Consider the following 19,539-nt stretch of genomic DNA (forward strand, 5'->3'; position numbering starts at 1 on the left):
CTGCTTTACCGTCGCTGGCTTTAACGGCCTGGCTGTTGAAAGCCAGATGTTGAAGGATAGACGTTTACCTGCGTTGGTGATTCCGACACTACTCAAAGCTAGAAAGTCTACGGAAGGTATATCATCGGACGTGGAAAACGTACATTTCATAGTGTGAGTCGGTGGGGTTTCACCCACGTTCCTTTTCGGTGGCACGGATTTTGACTTTTCTTCAGAGGGACGTTGAAAAGAATTTGGCCTTGATTACCATCAAGGGCCAGGTGTAGGCTTTGGCGGTTTTCTTTCAACGCCCCCTGGCTTCGCCTTCCCTGGTGCGTACCTTCATTTAGGGGGTGCGACATGTGGTTCCACCGGTGCGATCTTCCTTGCCACCGTGGGACTTGAATCTGGTGCTTTCGGTTCTACAGAAGCCTCCGTTTGAAAATAATAGAGACATTCCCCTGCTCACTCTGTCACAGAAGGTGGCCTTCTTGGTGGCTAACACCTCTGCTCGCAGGGTGTCGGAATTGGCGGTGCTATCCTGTCGTACGCCCTACCTGGTGATTCATAAGGACAAGGTGGTTCTTCGTCCTTGTCCTTCATTCCTCAAAAGTTGTTTTTGATTTCCATTTAAATGAAGACATTGCGTTGCCTTCCCTATGTCCCAGGCCACAACATCCGAGGGAATTTGCCTTACACACCTTGGATGTGGTGCGGCCGATCAGGGTGTATTTGGCAGCCACTGAGTCCTTTTGGAGATCAGACTCCCTGTTCGTGATCGCAGACGGGCCAAAGAAGGGGCTGTCTGCTTCCTCGTCGACCATTTCTAGATGGATCAGACAGACGGTGACTCAGGCCTATTCTGTCAGGGGTCGGGTTCCTCCCTTCCCAGTGAAGGCGCACTCTACTCAGGCACTGAGTGCCTCCTGGGCCTTCAGGCGTCAGTGACGCAAGTGTCACCTGGTCATCGGTGCACACTTTCACAAAATTTTACAAAGTGGAAATGCTGGCATCTGCGGATGCCTCTTTTGGCTGCAAGGTTCTGCAGGTTGCAGTCTAGAGGGTTTTTCCCTCATGAAGGGGTTTTCTTGCTCTTCAGATTGGCCTCCAGTTGTTCTCGTTGAGCTCCAGATTGTCTGGTTGGCCTGTTTTTTTTTGTTGGCTTGCCCACCCCTCATGTTTGGCACTGCTTTGAGACATCCCTATGGTTCTGAATAAGGAAGCACTGTCTGTCAATGAATGAATGAGAAAATAGGATTTTTGACTTACTGTAAAATCTGTTTCTCTGAATTCAATGACAGACACAGCACCCACCCCTCTATGGAGTTTTTAATGCTTCTGACACTACTTGTGACGAAACTTAAGGCCTATAGCAGAGAGGGTGGTGTATATCACCTAGGACTGCCCATGGGCGTAGCCAAGTCTTTTTTCTGCCTAGTGTCCTACTCCTAGATATAACCCTATGGTTCTGAAAAAGGAAGCGCTGTGTCTGTGAATAAACTCAGAGAAAATTATTTTACGGTAAGTCGAAAATCTTATTATTCAACATACTACTACCTTGGCAGCTGGCAATGTATAAAATATTGCAAAATTGTTCAAAACCTCAATTTCACTATAAACAAGATCTCATGGCTCATGATCCTTAAAAAAAATAGCAAGTATTCTCAGGAATAAACAAAAAGACTTTGAAATGTGTTGGGACCCCTGATAAAAATACATCAGTACGTCAAGATTCAGTGTTTACTTTAGATCGTCCAAACCCTATTAATGGGGGTGGAGAAAGTTGGCAGCTGACAGGATGATCCTGCTTTTCCCAACCCCCAGACCCTCCTCATTGATCTGTGACATTTACCTGTATTTCCTTCTGATAGTTTATTCTTCACTATGTATGTAAATGTTAATTTACATTGTGAGATGTGATCATGACCTGGCAATACACCAACATGGAAGGTACATTACTAGAGACTAAGACCTGCTATAAAGTTGGCTTACAGCGAAACTTGAACAGACGCTGATAATGAAATGAATGACACATCCACATTCACAGTACTATTATTGTTAAATTATTATTGACGTATTATTGTATTTACTATGTTGATTCTTTCTCAAATAAAAATTAATACAAACGTTGATACAGAAAGCAGTAAATTTAAAGAATTTGGATGCATATTGTGTGTTTTTCTAGGTGGATGGGCTGTCACTATTGGCTGCCATTCTGAGACACTGGATCAAGCAAGGGTCTTCTTGCCCTCATATTTTCCTGTCCACTAACTTTCACAGCTTGATACAGCTTGAGATACTCCCAGGAAACCCAAATGTCCAATATCAGGTGAGATAAGTTTAGACAATTAAAAGATTTTCTATCTATATGCACTAGACAGTCTCCCTTCTTGTACTGGTAAAAAATTAGCTGCAAGTTTGATTATTGTGAGTGGGAATGCCCTTCAGTGTCATGTATGTGGAGAGATATGGTGCAGAAGTGTATGTCACCAACACACTGGGGGAAGATGGCTTGGGGGGTGGGGGGGATCTGCATGAGGTGTTAAAGTGATTCCAACACACTGTAGTGCAGCATCTCTCAAGAGGCTAAAGATTCTCTACGGTAATTGATAAGGACAGCAGAGGGCCCTTCTGAGTGTAGCAGTATAAAATCAAATTTATTTGCACAATTGGCAACTTACAAGACAATGTAGTGATATCAGGCGTTTATATGTAGAAACTGTCAGGTCACCTGAGTCCAGGTGACAGATGCACACCGATGGGGTTAGGAGCGCAACGCTAAGGCTGTGGACCCTACAGCTGATTGCTGCAGATGGAGCTCTGGGTGGTTCAGGAAAGCAGCTCCACCTGAACACTGACATGGACCAAGCAGGAAGCTTGTAGTGATATTAGGCATTTATATGTAGAAACGTCATTCAGGGTCAGCTTCTGGGGATGGGCCTTCACAGAACAGAATGAGCTTCCTTGGGAGGGATGACTGTGACTGTAATGCAAAGGAGACACCACCTGGGGCAGCAAACGAAGTGTAGCAATAGGTGAATGAAAAGCAAGCTACGTATATAGCAACTCACAGTAGTAAAGGATTAAGAGTCTTATAACATGTGGGTCTTTTGCCTCATGTTGGTCAGATTGTCCAATAATCATCCTGTTGTAGGAGAGCAAAGCAGGGTTCAGCTGTCAGTGGAGCCTATGGATGTGGATGGGAGCCACCTTGTGATCTCTCAGTGCCCTTAATGGCTCCCATTCACATCTATAGGCTTCAGTGACAGCTGAACCTTGCTTGGTTCTCCTACATTTGGATGATTAATGCATGATCAGACCCATGTGTGGAAGACCCAAATGTTAAAAGGCTTTTAACCCTTTACTTCTGCGATTAGCTATTTACATAGCTTTCTTTTCATTCACCTATTGCTACGCTTAGTCTGCTGCCCCTGGTGGTGTCTCCTTTGCATTACAGTTACAGATGCTGCAATCCCTCCCAAGGAAGCTCATCGTGTTCTCCGAAGGTCCATCCCCAGTATCTGACGATGAATTAGGTTTTTGTCATGAATCTGCAGTAATGTTGTTTCATGCCCTGTCTGTCTGCTTACTTCTCTGGTCTGTGTATCAGCTTAGGGACCACGATCTCACACCTGCGTGTTAAGTAATCTTCTCTCAGCATGGCTCCACCCTAGTCTCTAACAGGAAACACTATTTAACTCCATGCACTGCGAGCCAGCTTTGCCCGAGATGTGGCGTCTTGCTGTATGTTATCTTTGACTTCCGTGTACTGACCTTGGCGTGTCCCTCTGACCATTCCTGTCTGCTAGTAACCCAGACCTTGGCGTGTCTTCCTGACCATCCCTGTCCGCTAGTTGCCCCAAACTTGGCTTGTTCTCCCGACTATCCTCTGTTTAACCTTGAACTGCTTCCACTCTGTCCAGCAGAGTCAGTCCGTGAGCATGGGCAGGGACCCTGGGGGCTGCGACCTGAAGTCAGCGGCAGCAAAATCCATCCTCACCACTAGAAGCTCTGGTGAATACCTGCTGGCTCTTAGACTCCGCGCCCTGGGGAATCTTACGCTCTAGCTTCCTGCTTGGTCCATGTCAGTGTTCAAGTGGAGCTGCTTTCCTGAACCACCCAGAGCTCCATCTGCAGCAATCAGCTGTAGGGTCCGCAGCAATCAGCTGTAGGATCCGCAGCCTTAGCGGTGCGCTCCTAACCCCATCGGTGTGCATCTGTCACCTGACAGTTTCTACATATAAACGCCTGATATCACTACATTGTCTTGTAAGTTGCCATTTGTTGAGTGAATAAATGAGATTTCATACTGCTACACTCAGATTCCCCCTCTGCTGTCCTTACCCTTCAGTGTCATGCTTGGAATCCTTGCTTTGATGGCAAGAAATTATGATTTGGAAGGCAACCAAACCAGTCAAATCGTATCCTCATATCAGAGAGGAAATGTACAAGGATTGGCCTCACCTAGACAGGATGTTTTAACCCCCTAAAGGATACTGTATGTGCAACAATATCCGATGTAAGACAGCTTTTACAATATAATGTGGAAATCTGTGACCATCCAGCTTAATAAGACACGTACAGTTCCGGTGGATGAGGTGCCAGTGTTTAGGACCCTGCAGAAAAAAATTTGAATCCCTCTTCCAGAACTTCTTTTTCTTTGATTGGTGCTGCTATGCAACCCACAGTTGTTTTCATGGAGGTCCAGGCCTTTTTGGTTTGGAGAAAAGTGCATGGCTTTGGAACCTGGTGCCCATAGGGCAGATTTTTTTAGCTAGACAGCATTTGGAGCTCTTTTCTGAGGCACTATTCCTCTGTGTGGATGGGCTGGACCTTATGCCGGTACACTTGAGGTGCGTTTTATGGCTGAAATGCTGGTCAGCAGAACTCCCTTGCAAGAAACATTTAAACATATGTCCATTGAAGGTGAATGCTTGTATGGCAACATCTTGGATCAACGTATTCAGACGATTACAGGATGAAAGAACACTCTCTTTCTTCTGAAGATGTGGCAGAAACAGTTGAAGCAAAAACAGTCTATGCATGGGGCCAGTAATGGGTCCTTTTATCCCTTCCAGAACTCGGGGTCGAAGCAGTAGACTCCTATAGGAAGAACTGGACTCTCAGGGCCTACCAAGGTGGGCGACAAGCTATCTTCCCAATCAAGGGGCGCTTCCACTTCTTCATGTGTAGAGATGTCAGGCAGCTCTTGTGCCCGTTTGGACCCTGGATATCTAAGCTATCTGGGTTCAAAACATTGTGTCCATAGGAAACCAACTGGACTTTTGTGCTTTCCTCCTCCACGCTCACGCCATTGAATTGCATGCTACACCTGACAAAAGAACAGCCCTGTTTGCTGCACCGGACCTGTTGCACTCACAAGGGGTTATTGCCCCTGCTCCAGAAACAGAAAGATTTCACGGTTACTATTACAACTATATCACTGTGCCCAAGCCAAATCACAGTGTGCTGCCCATTCTTGACTTCAAGCGCTAGAACAAGTTTTTTGTGTGCTCAAAAGTTCTGTATTTAATCAGTGTGATCACTGGTTGCTTCTCTCTATCAAGGGAATTATCTGGCTTCAGTGGACATCAAAGATGCCTACCTACACATCCCCATTTTCCCCCTCTTAGATGCTACTCGTGTACTGCGGTTAGGAAACCAACACTTTTAGTTTGTGGCTCTTCCCTTTGGCCTTGCCACAGCACCACAAGTGTTCACGCAGGTGCTGGACCCGATGTTGGCTCTTTTTAAGCTCAGAGGATTCTTATACTGGGACATCAGGATGATCTGTTTCTTTGGGAACAGTCGACGAATGGCCTCAAAGCTAATGTACATCGGATGGTGCAGAACGTCTGCTAAATTCCCAATCTCAAAAAGTCGACAGTAGAGCTGTCGCACTGCCTGGAATATTGGGTCTTGTACTGGACATTACCCTGGCATGCTTTTTCTTCTCTAGGAAAATCTCTTGACCATTGCTAAAGGCCGAAAAGTAGTTGTCTATAAGGACAATAAGCATACTTTGCTTGTTGCACACATAGCTTCACTTCTGAAGTATTTCCTGCAGTGTAGATTGGATAAGTCCTTAACCCTGAGGACTGTTAAGAGTCAGGTTTCTGCCTTTGTGGTACTTTTTCAGAGACCACAAGCTTCTTATTCCTTGGTCAGAGCTTTTGTCCAGAGGGTGACTCACATTGCATCAGGGGTTTGTTCTCAGGTGACTCCGTGGGACCTCAGTCTGGTGTTGACAGTCCTTTGAACCTATTTGGCACATTTCTTTCCCATAAAGTTGCCTTTTTTTGTGCCTCTCACCTCTGAGAGTGTGTAAACTTGTGACATTATGCCGTACAGAAGCGTTCCTTGTACTTTACAAAGACAAAGTTGTTTTTAGACCTTGAATGTCTTTTCTGCCCAAGGTGGTCTCTGCATTTCACTTAAATCAGGTCATTGTGTTGCTGTTGTTTTGTCCCATTCCTAAGCATCCGAAGGATATTACTTTCCACTGTTTGGATGTGATTGGTGTGAATCTATCTCTCAGGTACATCTTCGTTTCATCAATCTGACTTATTGTTTTTGTTGCCTAAAGGTTCTCAGAAGGGACAGGCTTTCTCTTGCTCCACAATTGCTAGATGGATTTTGCAAATAATTTCTCAGACATATGACCTGAAGGGGAAGGTTCCTCACTTTTTAACTCCACTAAAAGTGTTAGTACTTTGTAGGCTTTTCAGCATCAGACCTGAGTTTTCTAGGTCTGTATAGCTTCCATCTGGTCCCTCTACACGTTTGCCAAGTTTTACTAGGTGGTTGCCAGGACTTTTCCCTTTTTCCCCTGTACTATCTGCATGGAGTTTGCATGTTCTCCCTGTGTCTGTGTGGGTTTCCTCCAGGTACTCTGGTTTCTTCCCACACTCCAAAAACATGCTGGTAGGTAAGTTGGCCCCTGTCTAAATTTGGCCCTACTATGTGTATGTATGAATGTGAATTAGGGACCTTAGATTGTAAGCTCCTTGAAGGCAGGGACTGATGTGAATGTACAATATATATGTAAAGCACTGTGTAAGTTGATGGTGCTATATAAATACGTGTAATAAATAGATATACTTGGTGGATATACTGTAGCTCAGCCTGATACCAGCTGTCAGACCCCTCAAATGTATCTAGCTCTACTAGCAAAAGGTTATGCCATATCGTTGTATGGGTCGTGATTCCCTTATATTGCATAAGGCATTTCATTTGCAGCTAATATTGAGCTTTACTGAGCTTTTTATGTATATCATGCAGTTGTCCCAAGGCATTTGCCTTGCAGTGTATACAGTATAGTATACTACACAGGCGCTAGTTCAACATTCCTCAGTGTTCTGGAAGCCCAAAGTAAATGATGCAAGTTCCCTACACAGTGGTCCATCCATTTAATAAGATTACACGAATACTGGAAATTTCATATGGCAAAAAAAACTTGTGCTATAATACATAATCAACAAAAATGTGAGCTGTGATTGTTCTAATGGCTTGTTTGATGTCTGCAGACGTTTGCGTGGTGTCTGGATAGAGAAGAGTTGGTCTTCTTCTATCAGTTGAAGGATGGAGTATCGGAAGTAAGCCAGGCAGCCAAGGTAGCAGCCATAGCTGGAATGCCAGAGGAGATCATAAAGAGAGGAGTGGAGGTAATGCACTGCTGATGATTCTCAATACTGACTTTTAGGAGGAGAAAGCAGAGTGACAGCAATAACTTCATCACTTTTTTCTTCTGCTTTACTGCCCAGTCAGAGTGGGGGCTGGCAGATGGTACTCTGGGTTTAGAACAAGTTGGTTGAATGGTGCGAACTGTCATTCAACCCAGAAGACCGATGACATCTTGTGGACAAAAGGAAGTACTTTGCACATACAGCTGACTGAAAACGAGTATTGCCACAAAAGCTGTTTTGTTTTGTTTTTCATTTTTTGTTGTTATTTGTGGCTGGAGTTCTGTTTTATTTGCCCCTTTATGTTTATCATAGAAAATATATATATATATATATATATATATATATATGCATATATTATATAATTTTTTTCCCCTATTACACTGGTCCTTTAATATTCATGTTGTCCATTTTCGTTCTAAACCAGACAGCATTTTACCCATAAAGAAGTACCCTGCTAAACACTATTTGCATCTAAACAGACCACAGTGTATGGATTCACTGTCTAACAGTTAAACACATTTGGAAAAGTGTAAAAAGTAGAAGCTATGTGTAACCACTCTTTGTTCTTGGCATGGTTTAGCTTGACAGATCTAAATACAACATCTGCTCCCTTGAAATTTATTTGCTTCACAGTCAGTTTTTTTAGTGTAGTAGATCCCAACAAAGAAGAGGTGAGTATACAAACAAGGGAAATATTTTTATGCAAGGGAGGGTTACTGTGAGGGCTGATCTGAGTGTTAGGTCTTATTCACATGAGCGCTGAAGCCCATGCACTGTGAATGAGGCATTTGTTTAAACGTGTGGAGCTGCGTGCAGGCATTCTATGTTATTAAATGAAGATGTAGCATCGTATGGACACAGCCACACATCCGAGTTTGACAAACATGCAGGAGCAAATGCAGAGTGCACCTGCCCCGGCACACCTTTCAAACTCAAATGTGCGTCTGTGTTCATATAGCTGCTGCATCTTCATTCACTAACATAGACTGCCTGCATGCATCTCCAGCTGGATCTAGGTAAACAAACGCCTCATTCATGCAGTACAAGCCTCAGTATCCATGTGAATTAGTCCTTAGGGTTAAAATTGTATATGGGGGTTAAGCTGGCCACAGAAGGTTCAAATCTCGGCTGGTTCAACAGGGACCTTCTGAGATTCGAACCATGTATGGGCAGGCTGAATGTACCCAATTTGATCGATCGATCAACTTGGGTACAACCAGCCTGTCGGATTTTACACACAATTGTTGCTAGCGGCTATTATAGCCGCTAACAGTAATCATTGTGTTCTCCCTGCTAAAGCAACAACTTTCCCCCACCAGGGGAACACAATGGCTCCGTAAGAGGGATTCCCCCCTCAAACTGATTGTGTTGATGTGGGAATCAAGAGATTTTCTTTCCTGCAACCTATGGTTGCAGGAAAGGAAGTCACTCCATCTATGGCCAGCTTTAGTGTTAGGGTCAGGGATACAGGGAAAAGTTAAATTAAAGTTAGTATTATATTCAGGGTTACTGGGAGAGTTAATATGAGAGTTTCTGGTCAGGGTTACTGTGAAGGTTAATGTGAAAGCAAAGGTTATATGGAAAGTTAAAGCAGTAGTAAATTGCATCCAAAGAATGATCACCGACTGCATCTAAACTAATGGTGCATGTTTAAGAGACATTTACAGTACCTATAGACACTTTAACCATTTCCGGACCGCCCACCGTACATATACTGCAGCAGGGCGGCCCGGCTGCATGAAACAACATACCTGTACTTTGTTTCCCCTTTCTGGATCTGGGGTGCACGCGCAGAAGGCAATCAGCAGGTTAATCAATTTGGACACAGCGGAAGCCAAGCAGCAGGTCCGGCGGCCACAATGGCCACCCGTGATCGTTCGTAGGAGAGGCAGAATGGCGGTCTGCCTATGTAAACAAGGCAGACCATCGTTCCGTCACAGAGGAAGAGAGAGATCTATGATTCCTGCTAATCAGGAACACAGATGTCTCTCTTCCTCCAGTCAGTCCATTCCCCCCACAGTTAGAAAGCACTCCCTAGGAGCACACTTGACCCTTTAATCACCCCTGATGTTAACCTCTTCCCTGCCAGTGTCATTTATACAGTAATAGCGCATTTTTTTTTTAGCTCTGATCACTGCATTGGTGTCACTGGTTCCCAAAAAGTGTCACTTAGTGTCCGATTTGTCCGCCGCAATGTTGCAGTATCGTTAAAAATCGCGTTAAGTTTGGCTGCCTGAATGGAGACCTTGGGGAGCTTCCAGGCATTGGCTATAGTGAGTTTGGTGCCTAAGAGGATAAAGAAGATACGTTTTTGAGGGAATTTCTGAATTTTAGGGATTTGGAAGTTCAGGAGGGCCGTTGATGGAGACTTGGGAATCGAGAACCCTGTAACCTTGGACATTATTTGAAAGATTTTGTTCCAAAAGGTTCTGATTTTGGGACAGTCCCACCATACGTGTAACATGGTTCCCTTCATCTGACAGCCTCGAAAACAGAGAGGTGACACCGAAGGGAAGATAGCGGAGAGTTTTTATGAAAAAAGAATTGGGAAATTCCCCCAAGGGGTTTTTTAGCGGCATAATGGTAAATTAATCAGAAAAGATGGAAATATAATAAAATCATTTATTTATACAAACAACAAATCGCAGATCATTACTCAAATATTATAAAAATACAGAACTCTGGTTACGGGCATGTCTCAGGGAATATTTCATCAATGTTTGGCAATACAATGCATTTCAAATATTAAAAAATATTTAAAAAATAAATTAATAGACATCCACATGAATACCCCAACACGTTTCGACCAATGCTGTTGCGGTCTTCTTCAGGGGATTTGTATTCTGGTGAAATATATCAAAAAGTTCATTGTTCCAACACTTTATATCGTACTAACAACTATATATATGTAATATTATATTACTATATTTACCACGCGAAAGATGAATTCTGAACAAATGTCACATATCCAGAGGTTTCTAATTAGAGGCGCTAATCCAGGGATCCTCATAAGTCAATACTCACCCCTCCAGACGGGCACCAACACCAAGGGGCTTGCAAGGCGTCATACATTATTGGAACAACAGGGGGGGATGAGATGGACGACACCTGAGATATATTCCAATGCTTTTTTCAGTATTAGTGTTATTTAATCGTAATATCCTAGCACCCAATGAGCTACATCCCTACCTGTATGTACAAATACTTTGATTCTTAACTCAATGTGTGTGGAGAAGAATACAGTATGTTAGAATATATTATTGTTGCTATATCTTGGTAATCATATTGTAGTGTCATATCAAAAAGAGGTTATCATGGGTAAAATAAATGGTGTAATGTTATCAAATAGCATGTTTGGATATAAATGAGTACCTTAATAAAACCAATGTGAGTGAAGTGAGTGAGTGCATGTGTCAAGGGGGTGAACAGAGAGTATTATATATATGGATTCTAAAGACCTATGTGTTAAAGGTGGTGTGTGAATGTGTGAGGATGCGTGTGTGAACAAGTGACAAAATAAATTAAAAAACAAAACAAAAAACGAACAACAAAACAAAACATGCTAAAAAGTGATGGGACTACGTGAACGAATAATGTAAATCAATGCGGCGAGTTAATGGTGATAAGTGGTTGTTGCATCAGTGCCATAATACCTGTGGTATATGGCCCTAGTGGTATATTCCTTGAGACATGCCTGTAACCAGAGTTTTGTATTTTTATAATATTTGATTAATGATCTGCGATTTGTTGTTTGTATAAATAAATGATTTTATTATATTTCCATCTTTTCTGATTAATTTACTATTATGCCGCTAAAAAACCCCTTGGGGGAATTTCCCAATTCTTTTTTCATAAAAACTCTCCGCTATCTTCCCTTCGGTGTCACCTCTCTGTTTTCGAGGCTGTCAGAGTTTCAAAGTTTCATAAAAACTTTTTGGGATGTGCGGCTGACTCCAATCCATGTGTTATTTTCTATTTTCGATAGTAAAGCGTTTTGACGGGGTCATGTACCATCTAGTGATGACTTTCAGACTAGCTTCCGATAAGAAAGTGTTGAGGGTCTAAACTTCAGCTTTAAAGTGAGGGTAGTGTTAGGGTTATATGTAGAGTTATTGTGTGGGATAATGTTAGATTCAGGGTTGCGGTGAGAGTTAGCAGCAAGCTTTGACAAAGCATAGTGTCAGGGTTGGGGTTACAAGGAAAGTTAATTTGGGAATTAGTGTTAGAGTCAGGGTTGTATTGAGGATTTTTGTGAGGGTTGGTGTTAGGGTAAGACTTACAGGAAAAGGTAATAAAAGGATTAGTGTTTGGGTCAGGTACAGGGTAGGTTAACACAAGGAGGGGCCTCAGGGTATGGCATTGCTCTATTCAGGGAACTTTGAACTGAAATAGCAGTGCCCTGTGCTGTAAGCTAATGTATCCTGACTGTCAATGGCCTAAGTTATAATTATTGCAAAATACTTTAATTCACAGGTTTCAGAGCTGTTCCGGAATGGTCAGGCCATAGAGTGCATCAATCAAGATTCAATGCATGAAAAACTAGATAAGTAAGAGAGAGTTAATATTTTTTTATGAGTAACCTTTTGTTACCTATTGAATTAGCCTTTACAGCCTAACTTGGGCTTGGGCAATTTATTACCCTTCAGTGGCCAGAAAACCAAATATAGCAAAATTTCCCACCAGCTGGTCATTGTGGGAGTTTTCATCTATCAGTGTCTTTAAAGCACGTTTTGTACTGCACATTTACTTTTTCCATTTTTCTTTCCTAATAAGTATCCTTCTTAACAATATCTCTCTCCTTGTTATTATACACAGCTTACATCCTTCTTATTTCTACTCTCAGGTGTCAGAAACTGGTGGACGGTTTCCTTAATCTGGACCTTGATGATCCTCAAATCGACCTACAAAAATATTTGTCTGAGGAGGTTCTACCCTTCTATTCTGTATTCTAAGTGAAAGTTTTATTGGGGTTAATTTATTGTAGAATTCAATTTTTCACTTAGCCTTTTCAGTTTATGACTAATTTTCATCCATGGAAGAGGTTTCTATGAGCACTAACAAGTAAAGGAGGAATTCAAACATATTTTTATCAAACACATATCTAAACCAAAAAACATGAATGTAATATATTGCAGCTTACTCATCCCTAAATGTGGTGGCTACATTAGTTCCCTTTTTACCACACTTTTTTCCTTTATTCTCACCTTGTGATCCACCCAGGTTGGACATCAAACATGTGTTCCTTCTTTAGGCATTGTTCACACTTGCTCAACGCTGAATAATAGCACCTATAGGGTAATGCGCTTTGTTTGGTGTGTGAAAGGTGCATTAAAAACCGCTCCCCAGACGCCCTATGCGCTCTTGACGTTTATGGCGTGTTACTATAGACTTGAGGAGAAGGAGATGCTTCAGCTCTTTCCAAACTCACCACATAGCTTCATTTTTGAAGTGTAGCAACATGACATGACACAAATGCTTCATGTTTTGGTAATGTGAACAGCCATGTGTACTATCTATATTATCAATTGCAGACTGCTTTACAAGGTGTTTGAGCAGCGTTAAAAATGCACCTCAAACGGCTGCTTTTCATGCCAGTGTGAACAGGGCCTTAGGCTCTCTTCAGACTTGCAGCAGACCTTGCCGTCCCTCTGGAAAAATGTTCTTTGTTGGAGCGATTTTCAGAGGCTTTGACAGGTGGTCAGGTGACAATATATCACCTTGTCGCCACTTGTTTTAACCCTGTAAATGCTGCTCCACAGCGCAGCAACCGTGTACATTTCATGCTCTGCAGGGCGGGTTGTGTTCACGGCAGTACTGCAACAGGGAGGTATAATTTTTGTCACGGTCGTGGCATGTATACAACTCCGTCAGGCTTTTATGGCCTTCTAACTGCACATATAAAGAAGTCCTTAATCTCTTTTACATGGGAGCAGGGGAATTGTCATTTACAGAAGGAAGATAATATTGTTTATGCTTTTAATTCAACTCATAGAAAGTTACAAGCACATTGAATTTCTGGCAAGATCAATGGGTATTTTCTGTAAATGCTGAAAATGTTCCCAGCCTAAAAAAAAGAAAATAATTCAGCCATCGCATCCAAGGACTGGTAAACTGCAATATATTACATTTTTGTTTATGTATTTAGAAATCCTTAAACTAGTTATAACATTAAATGTGTCCAGTTACTTTGTATATTGTGGACAGAAAAGCACAGCAAGACCCGTGTATTCCCATAATGCAGTTCTAATGATTAAACATTTTCTGTTAATACAGTATCTTATTGTTATTATCACTCATTAGTGAACAGCGTGTTTTCATTTTTAGAGGAAAGAAGGAGAGAATCCCTGGTGCCACACATCCACAAGGTTGTGTGATAATAAGAGAGACCACCTCAGCCTGGGCTCCCGCCAGGTCACGCCACCAATGCGTTTTGCTTTGCCCCCTGGAGCTTAATCATGGGGTTTACATTTTTGTTATAGTAGTTTTTGTTTTATGTAGAGCAAATAGCGGAGACAGTCGCTTGGTAAATTTAGCAGTTATGCAGTTTCACCTGGAACTAATGAGATCTGTGAAGCAGAAACCATTTTGTGCATCTGTAGACTAAGATAAGTTATGACTAAAAATCAGTGATTTTTCAGTGGCAGGAAAACAGTTGAGAAAGAAACAGTCCCACCTAATATTTTCATGGCTTGGTTGGTCATAGTTTGTGGGTGGTTTATGTTCCCATTTCTGTTCTTTAACCACTTCAGCCCCAGACCATTTGGCTGGCCAAAGACCAGAGCACTTTTTGCAATTTGGCACTGCTTCGCTTTAACTTACAATTGCGCAGTTGTACGACGTGGCTCCCAAACAAAACTGACGTCCTTTTTTCCCACAAATAAAACTTTCTTTTGGTGGTATTTGATGACCTCTGCAGTTTTTATTTTTTGCGCTATAAACAAAAAAATAGCAACAATTTTGAAAAAAATGCATTATGGCAGACACATTGGACAATTTTGACACATTTTTGGGACCATTCACATTTATACAGCGTTCAGTGTGATTAAAAATGCATTGATTACTGTGTAAATGTGACTGGCAGTGATGGGGGTTAACATAGGTGGCGCTGTAGGGGTTAAGTGTGTCCTAGGGAGTGATTCTAACTGTGGGGGGGAGGGAAGAAGACAAGAAGGCAGAGGTCCGGGCCACCGCTAGCAAAAGAGCTGCAGAAGATAGCGGAGGAGCCGGCAGAAGATCAGGACACCGGGAGGAGATGCCGGAGAGACCCCCGGAGTCGGACGAAGACCCCCGAAGTCGTAAGAAGACCCTGGAGCTGCCTAATAAATTACTTTAAAAACCTGTGCACTGTGTTTTTTCATTGACTTTTTTTCCTAGGTGAATGGGTAGGGGTACTTATTAAAGGGGGCTCCCGGATTCTGATAAGCCCCCCGCCCGCGGTCCCCGACAACCAACAGTCAGGGTTGTCAGGAAGAGGCCCTTGGCCTCATCAACATGGGGACAAGGTGCTTTGGGATGGGGGGCCCCAGGGCGCCCCCCTGCCCCAAAGCACCCATCCCCCATGTTGAGGGCATGTGGCCTGGTACGGTTCAGGGGGGGCGCTCGCTCGTCCCCACCCCCATTCCTGACCGGCCAGGCTGTGTGCTCGGATAAGGGTCTGGTATGGATTTGGGGGGGACCCCCACGCCGTTTTTTCAGCGTAGGGGGTTTCCCTTAAGGTCCATACGAGACCCAAGGGCCTGGTATGCTCTTGGAAGGGGAACCCATGCCGGAGCGTTTGTCGGACCAGTGTGAACCCAGCCTCACTGTGCTTGCTGGATGTTTATATTTACATTAATGAGACTGCACCAAGAGAAGTGTTACTCTATGGTAGATGGGGCTGACCTGGTAACTTCATCAGAGAGATCTCATTACTGGCGTCCCTGGTGATACAAGATGTCTGTGGATGGTTCCATTTAGGTGGCCTGACCCTTTGGGTATTTTATGATAAAAATGTCTAGTTTCCCATAATATCAGTTATTGTCCCAGAAAATGAATTTTCTGTGAAGCAGGAGTAGTGTTTTTTTTTTTTTTTTTTTTTTTTTGAAGGTTATGTTTTTTATTTTCTTATAAATCCACTGTGATGCATAAACTTACACCATATCACCACTTGAAATGAAATCTGTCTACAACAAAAATATAACAATATCCCCAAAAAGTCCACACTTGTGCAGCAATGCATGAAAAATGCTCTAAAGCACCCCTTAAAAAATTTCCGCTTTGTGTTAGGAACTGTTATGCCCCGTACACAGGGTTGGATTTTCCGACGGAAAATGTGCGATCGGAGCGTGTTGTCAGAAATTCGACCGTGTGTGAGCTCCATCGGACATTTTGCATCGGATTTTCCAACACACAAAGTTTGAAAGCAGGCTATAAAATTTTCCGACAACAAAATCCGATCGCGTCAATTCCGATCGTGTGTGTACAATTCCGACGCACAAAGTGCCATGCATGCTCAGAAGAAATTCCAAGACGGAACAGCTCGGTCTGGTAAAATTAGCGTTCGCAATGGATACAGCACTTTCGTCACGCTGCAATGTAAAAAATGGTTTAATACAGCGCACTCTCCTCTTCTTTATAATGTGAGAAGAATGAAGTAGTTTTGCTGCTCATATTCACACAGACTTCTCACAAACTTCTTTCTTTATTATTTATCGTGATTCCCTCAATATATTTTGATTTGTCACATCTGACCAAATTTCTTTTTTGTTGTTTTATTTATTTATTTATTTTTCAAGGCTGTTGTTTTTTTTTGTTTTTTTTTTGGGGTTTGTATTTTTTTCAAGGCTGATCTTTGTTTGATTTTAGTTTTAGTTTTACTCCATAATATTTTTGTGTGTCAAGTTACCACAACACCATTATTATCTTGTATTATTTAATCTCAAGGAGATTGCTTGGTGTTGGTGTCCCTTGTTAATTTCACATTGTATTTTTGAAATGTACCTGAATCCTCACAAACAAACTGTCTTTTTTTGAAGAAAACACACATAGGCGAGTATAATTGAAACCAAAAATCCTTTATTAAGGGCTCAGAACCAAACAAAGAGGGAGGCAACGCTGGAGAAACATCATAAATTGGCGAAGCCTTGGACCCCCAGGGCAGACTATGTAACTATGTGACATCAATTCCTTTTACTGCAAAATTGGTGGCCTGAGGAGTCCTTATCTAAGGGAGTGCAGTCTGGTCCAGAAGTCCGAGAGATCATGAAAGCAGCCGATGACATCTATGTCCCCAGGCTATGGTACTACAAGAGGCTGCATCTTTTGCAAGACCAGACTGGACCCAGGGTCATCACTCTCTGGTCTTCTTTCCACGCTTCCTTCCCGGCTGTGGCTCTGGTGTTGGAGATGTGGCAGGAAGAGGAGTAGGACCTGGAGGAGGAGGAGTAGGACCTGGAGGAGGACTATGTGTGAGGTTACAAATGTGGGTAGCACATGTTATTTGGCCCCTCAACCCCTTATTGAGAGCTTCCAAAATTAAGGACTCACACAGGAGTCATTGGCCCTCCTCCATCTGCAGCATTTTGCAGGCAGTTATGCCAGCAAAGTCCTCCTCCACACTGTGGGGGGTTCTGAGGGCCTCTGTAGCCTTCCAAAAGAGGCCTATGGCAGCCTCCTCCAGGTTACTCCTCTTCCTGCCACTTTGTCTTTGAAGGTGTAGGGGAGGGACCTGGATATCAGGCAGCCTGCTTGGCCCGGCCACCTCCTGGCTGAAACTTCCCTGTGTATGAAAAAGGGACATGGTTGTGGTTTTTGCATCATCAATCACAATCATAAATTAGTACTCCAAACTAACATCTAGTTAACATCATTGATTGGACAACCATGAAGATTTAGAGAAATGCTATACCTGGCTCAAGCTGGGCTCCTCCACATGTTGCTGCCTGGAAGGCCCAGGTTGGGCTTCAGAAGCCTCAGCTGGGGGGGAGGGAAGCCTGGAAGGAAGATTGGAGAGTGCTGGCCTGGGTTCAGTCTGACCTGCCAGAAAATGCAGCCTGTCATAGTACACAGCCTGGGCACATAAATGTCATCTGCAGCTCCTGATCTCTGAGAATCCTGGACCTTCTTGCGCTCCCTTAGATAAGTGCTCCTCAGGCCACCAATTAGGATCTTCAAATAGGTGATGTCTGCCGTGGGGATCACCGTCTTCACAAATTCCAGCAATTGATCCAGCGCTGCCTTCCTCTTTGTTTGGTTCTTATATTCAGGGTGGTTTATCTTCCATAGACAGGGCAGCTCCCTGAACATATCAATGAAGATTGGCATAAAGTCCTTATCTTTCAAGATATCCATTTTCACTGCAAGACACAACACAAGACAAACCCTAATGTCAGCCTAAAGTCTTCTAAACTTGTGCAAATACAGGCCTCAGTCTAAAGCAGTATAGGCCCAATGTTAAATCTTACCTTCGCAATCACGATCGGCGCCTCCATTACTCCTTCCTCCGCTCACAGATCGTACGTACTACACACGCGTGTTACACTTTATAGACACTGCGCATGTGTGAAACTCCGCCCGTCCCTGACGTTCTTTATAGTCTATTCCCCGCCCCTTCTCATTTGTCGCAGTGGGGAAGAGCACATGGCGGAGTCAGAGCAGGTGTCTGATAATTACACCAACGAGGAGGAGGAGGAGGAAAGCCCGGAGGCAGAAACGTCCCGATCCAGAAGGAGACGATTTAAGGCATCAAATATGTCCTTTGGGGAGATGTTGGAGATGGTCGACATCCTGAAGAGGGCCGACTATGACGGGAAGTATGGACTTACCCCAACCCCAATGTCCGAAAGGCCAAGATCATGGCGAAAGTGGTCAAAAGTCTGCACCGGAATTTTGGGATACATCGATCGAAAGATCTGCTCAGGAAGCGGTGGTCGGACCTAAATTTAATAGAGCACAAGCAGTACAGAAAGATCTGGAGAGTGCTGCAAAAAAGTAAGTAGTTGTGCTGTGTTCCTAGTCTTTTTGTGTTTATTACATTCGTGCTGCTCCATGTGCTTTTCTTAACTGTTATCCAGTTTAAAATGTCAACTTTCATGTTCATGGGCACATTATTCGTTCGTATCAAACATTTTTCTTTCGGCCTATAAAACATCATTGTTTTGGCCATATGCATTTGCCCACATTTTTTAGGGCCTACTTGTGTGAAACTAATTTGGTTGTGTAGATGGGTTTGTTACTAGAATGAAATGCAAACTAGATTCTGTGTAAGGAGAGGACACTCAGCAGCTGTTTACACATCTGGATGCTGGAGCACTAGTGTGGGACACAAGAACACCCTTTTTATTAAGGGGCCACACAGGTGCTCCAGTGTATACTATAGGGGTGTCTCCATCTGTGAAGCTTGTACAAAACAGGTAAGTATTGAAGCTTCACAAATGACAAGAAAAATGCAACATCTTTTAACTCTGCCAAAACAGACAATTGTACCCCACTTCCAAGCAATGTTTCATATTTATAGTTCTGACATCAAATATCTGTGCGCTAAGTAGACCTATTTTTTTTTACATAGGGGAGAAAAGACTCGGAGGACACCCCTCATCCGAGGAGACCAGAGACCCCCCACCTCTGGAAGAAGGGGAAATCCACCCAGAACAAGCACAGCAGGAGGAGGAAGACGTGGTGGAAATTGGCACCACAACAGGTGAGTGTCTGCGACCACAGGCTCAGGTAAGAGATGGATGCCGGCATATTTATAATACATGGTGTTTTTTGGTTTCTATCTTTTTAGGTGATCGTGATGTTGTGGATCCAGATCCTTTCACCTCGGAAAGCGCACAGATCCTGATCGGGGAGATCATGGGCTGTAATAGGGACTTGGAAAACATCAAGAAAAACATCA

At 43.2% G+C, this 19,539-nt stretch overlaps 1 protein-coding gene across 1 annotated transcript in view; it reads left to right on the plus strand.

The window, feature by feature from the left end:
- Window positions 1-13,940, plus strand: part of MSH5 (mutS homolog 5) — a 123,513-nt gene extending 109,573 nt beyond the window's left edge. The window contains exons 21-24 of the mRNA XM_073598965.1: window positions 2,165-2,308; window positions 7,506-7,643; window positions 12,138-12,211; window positions 12,508-13,940. Coding sequence (XP_073455066.1) covers window positions 2,165-2,308; window positions 7,506-7,643; window positions 12,138-12,211; window positions 12,508-12,616 — 465 coding nt within the window. The 3' untranslated portion in view covers window positions 12,617-13,940. The remainder of the gene's footprint in view (window positions 1-2,164; window positions 2,309-7,505; window positions 7,644-12,137; window positions 12,212-12,507) is intronic.
- The last annotated feature ends 5,599 nt before the right edge of the window (window positions 13,941-19,539 follow it).

Source organism: Aquarana catesbeiana, linkage group LG09 (genome assembly GCF_042186555.1).
Source record: "Aquarana catesbeiana isolate 2022-GZ linkage group LG09, ASM4218655v1, whole genome shotgun sequence".
NCBI lineage: Eukaryota > Metazoa > Chordata > Amphibia > Anura > Ranidae > Aquarana > Aquarana catesbeiana.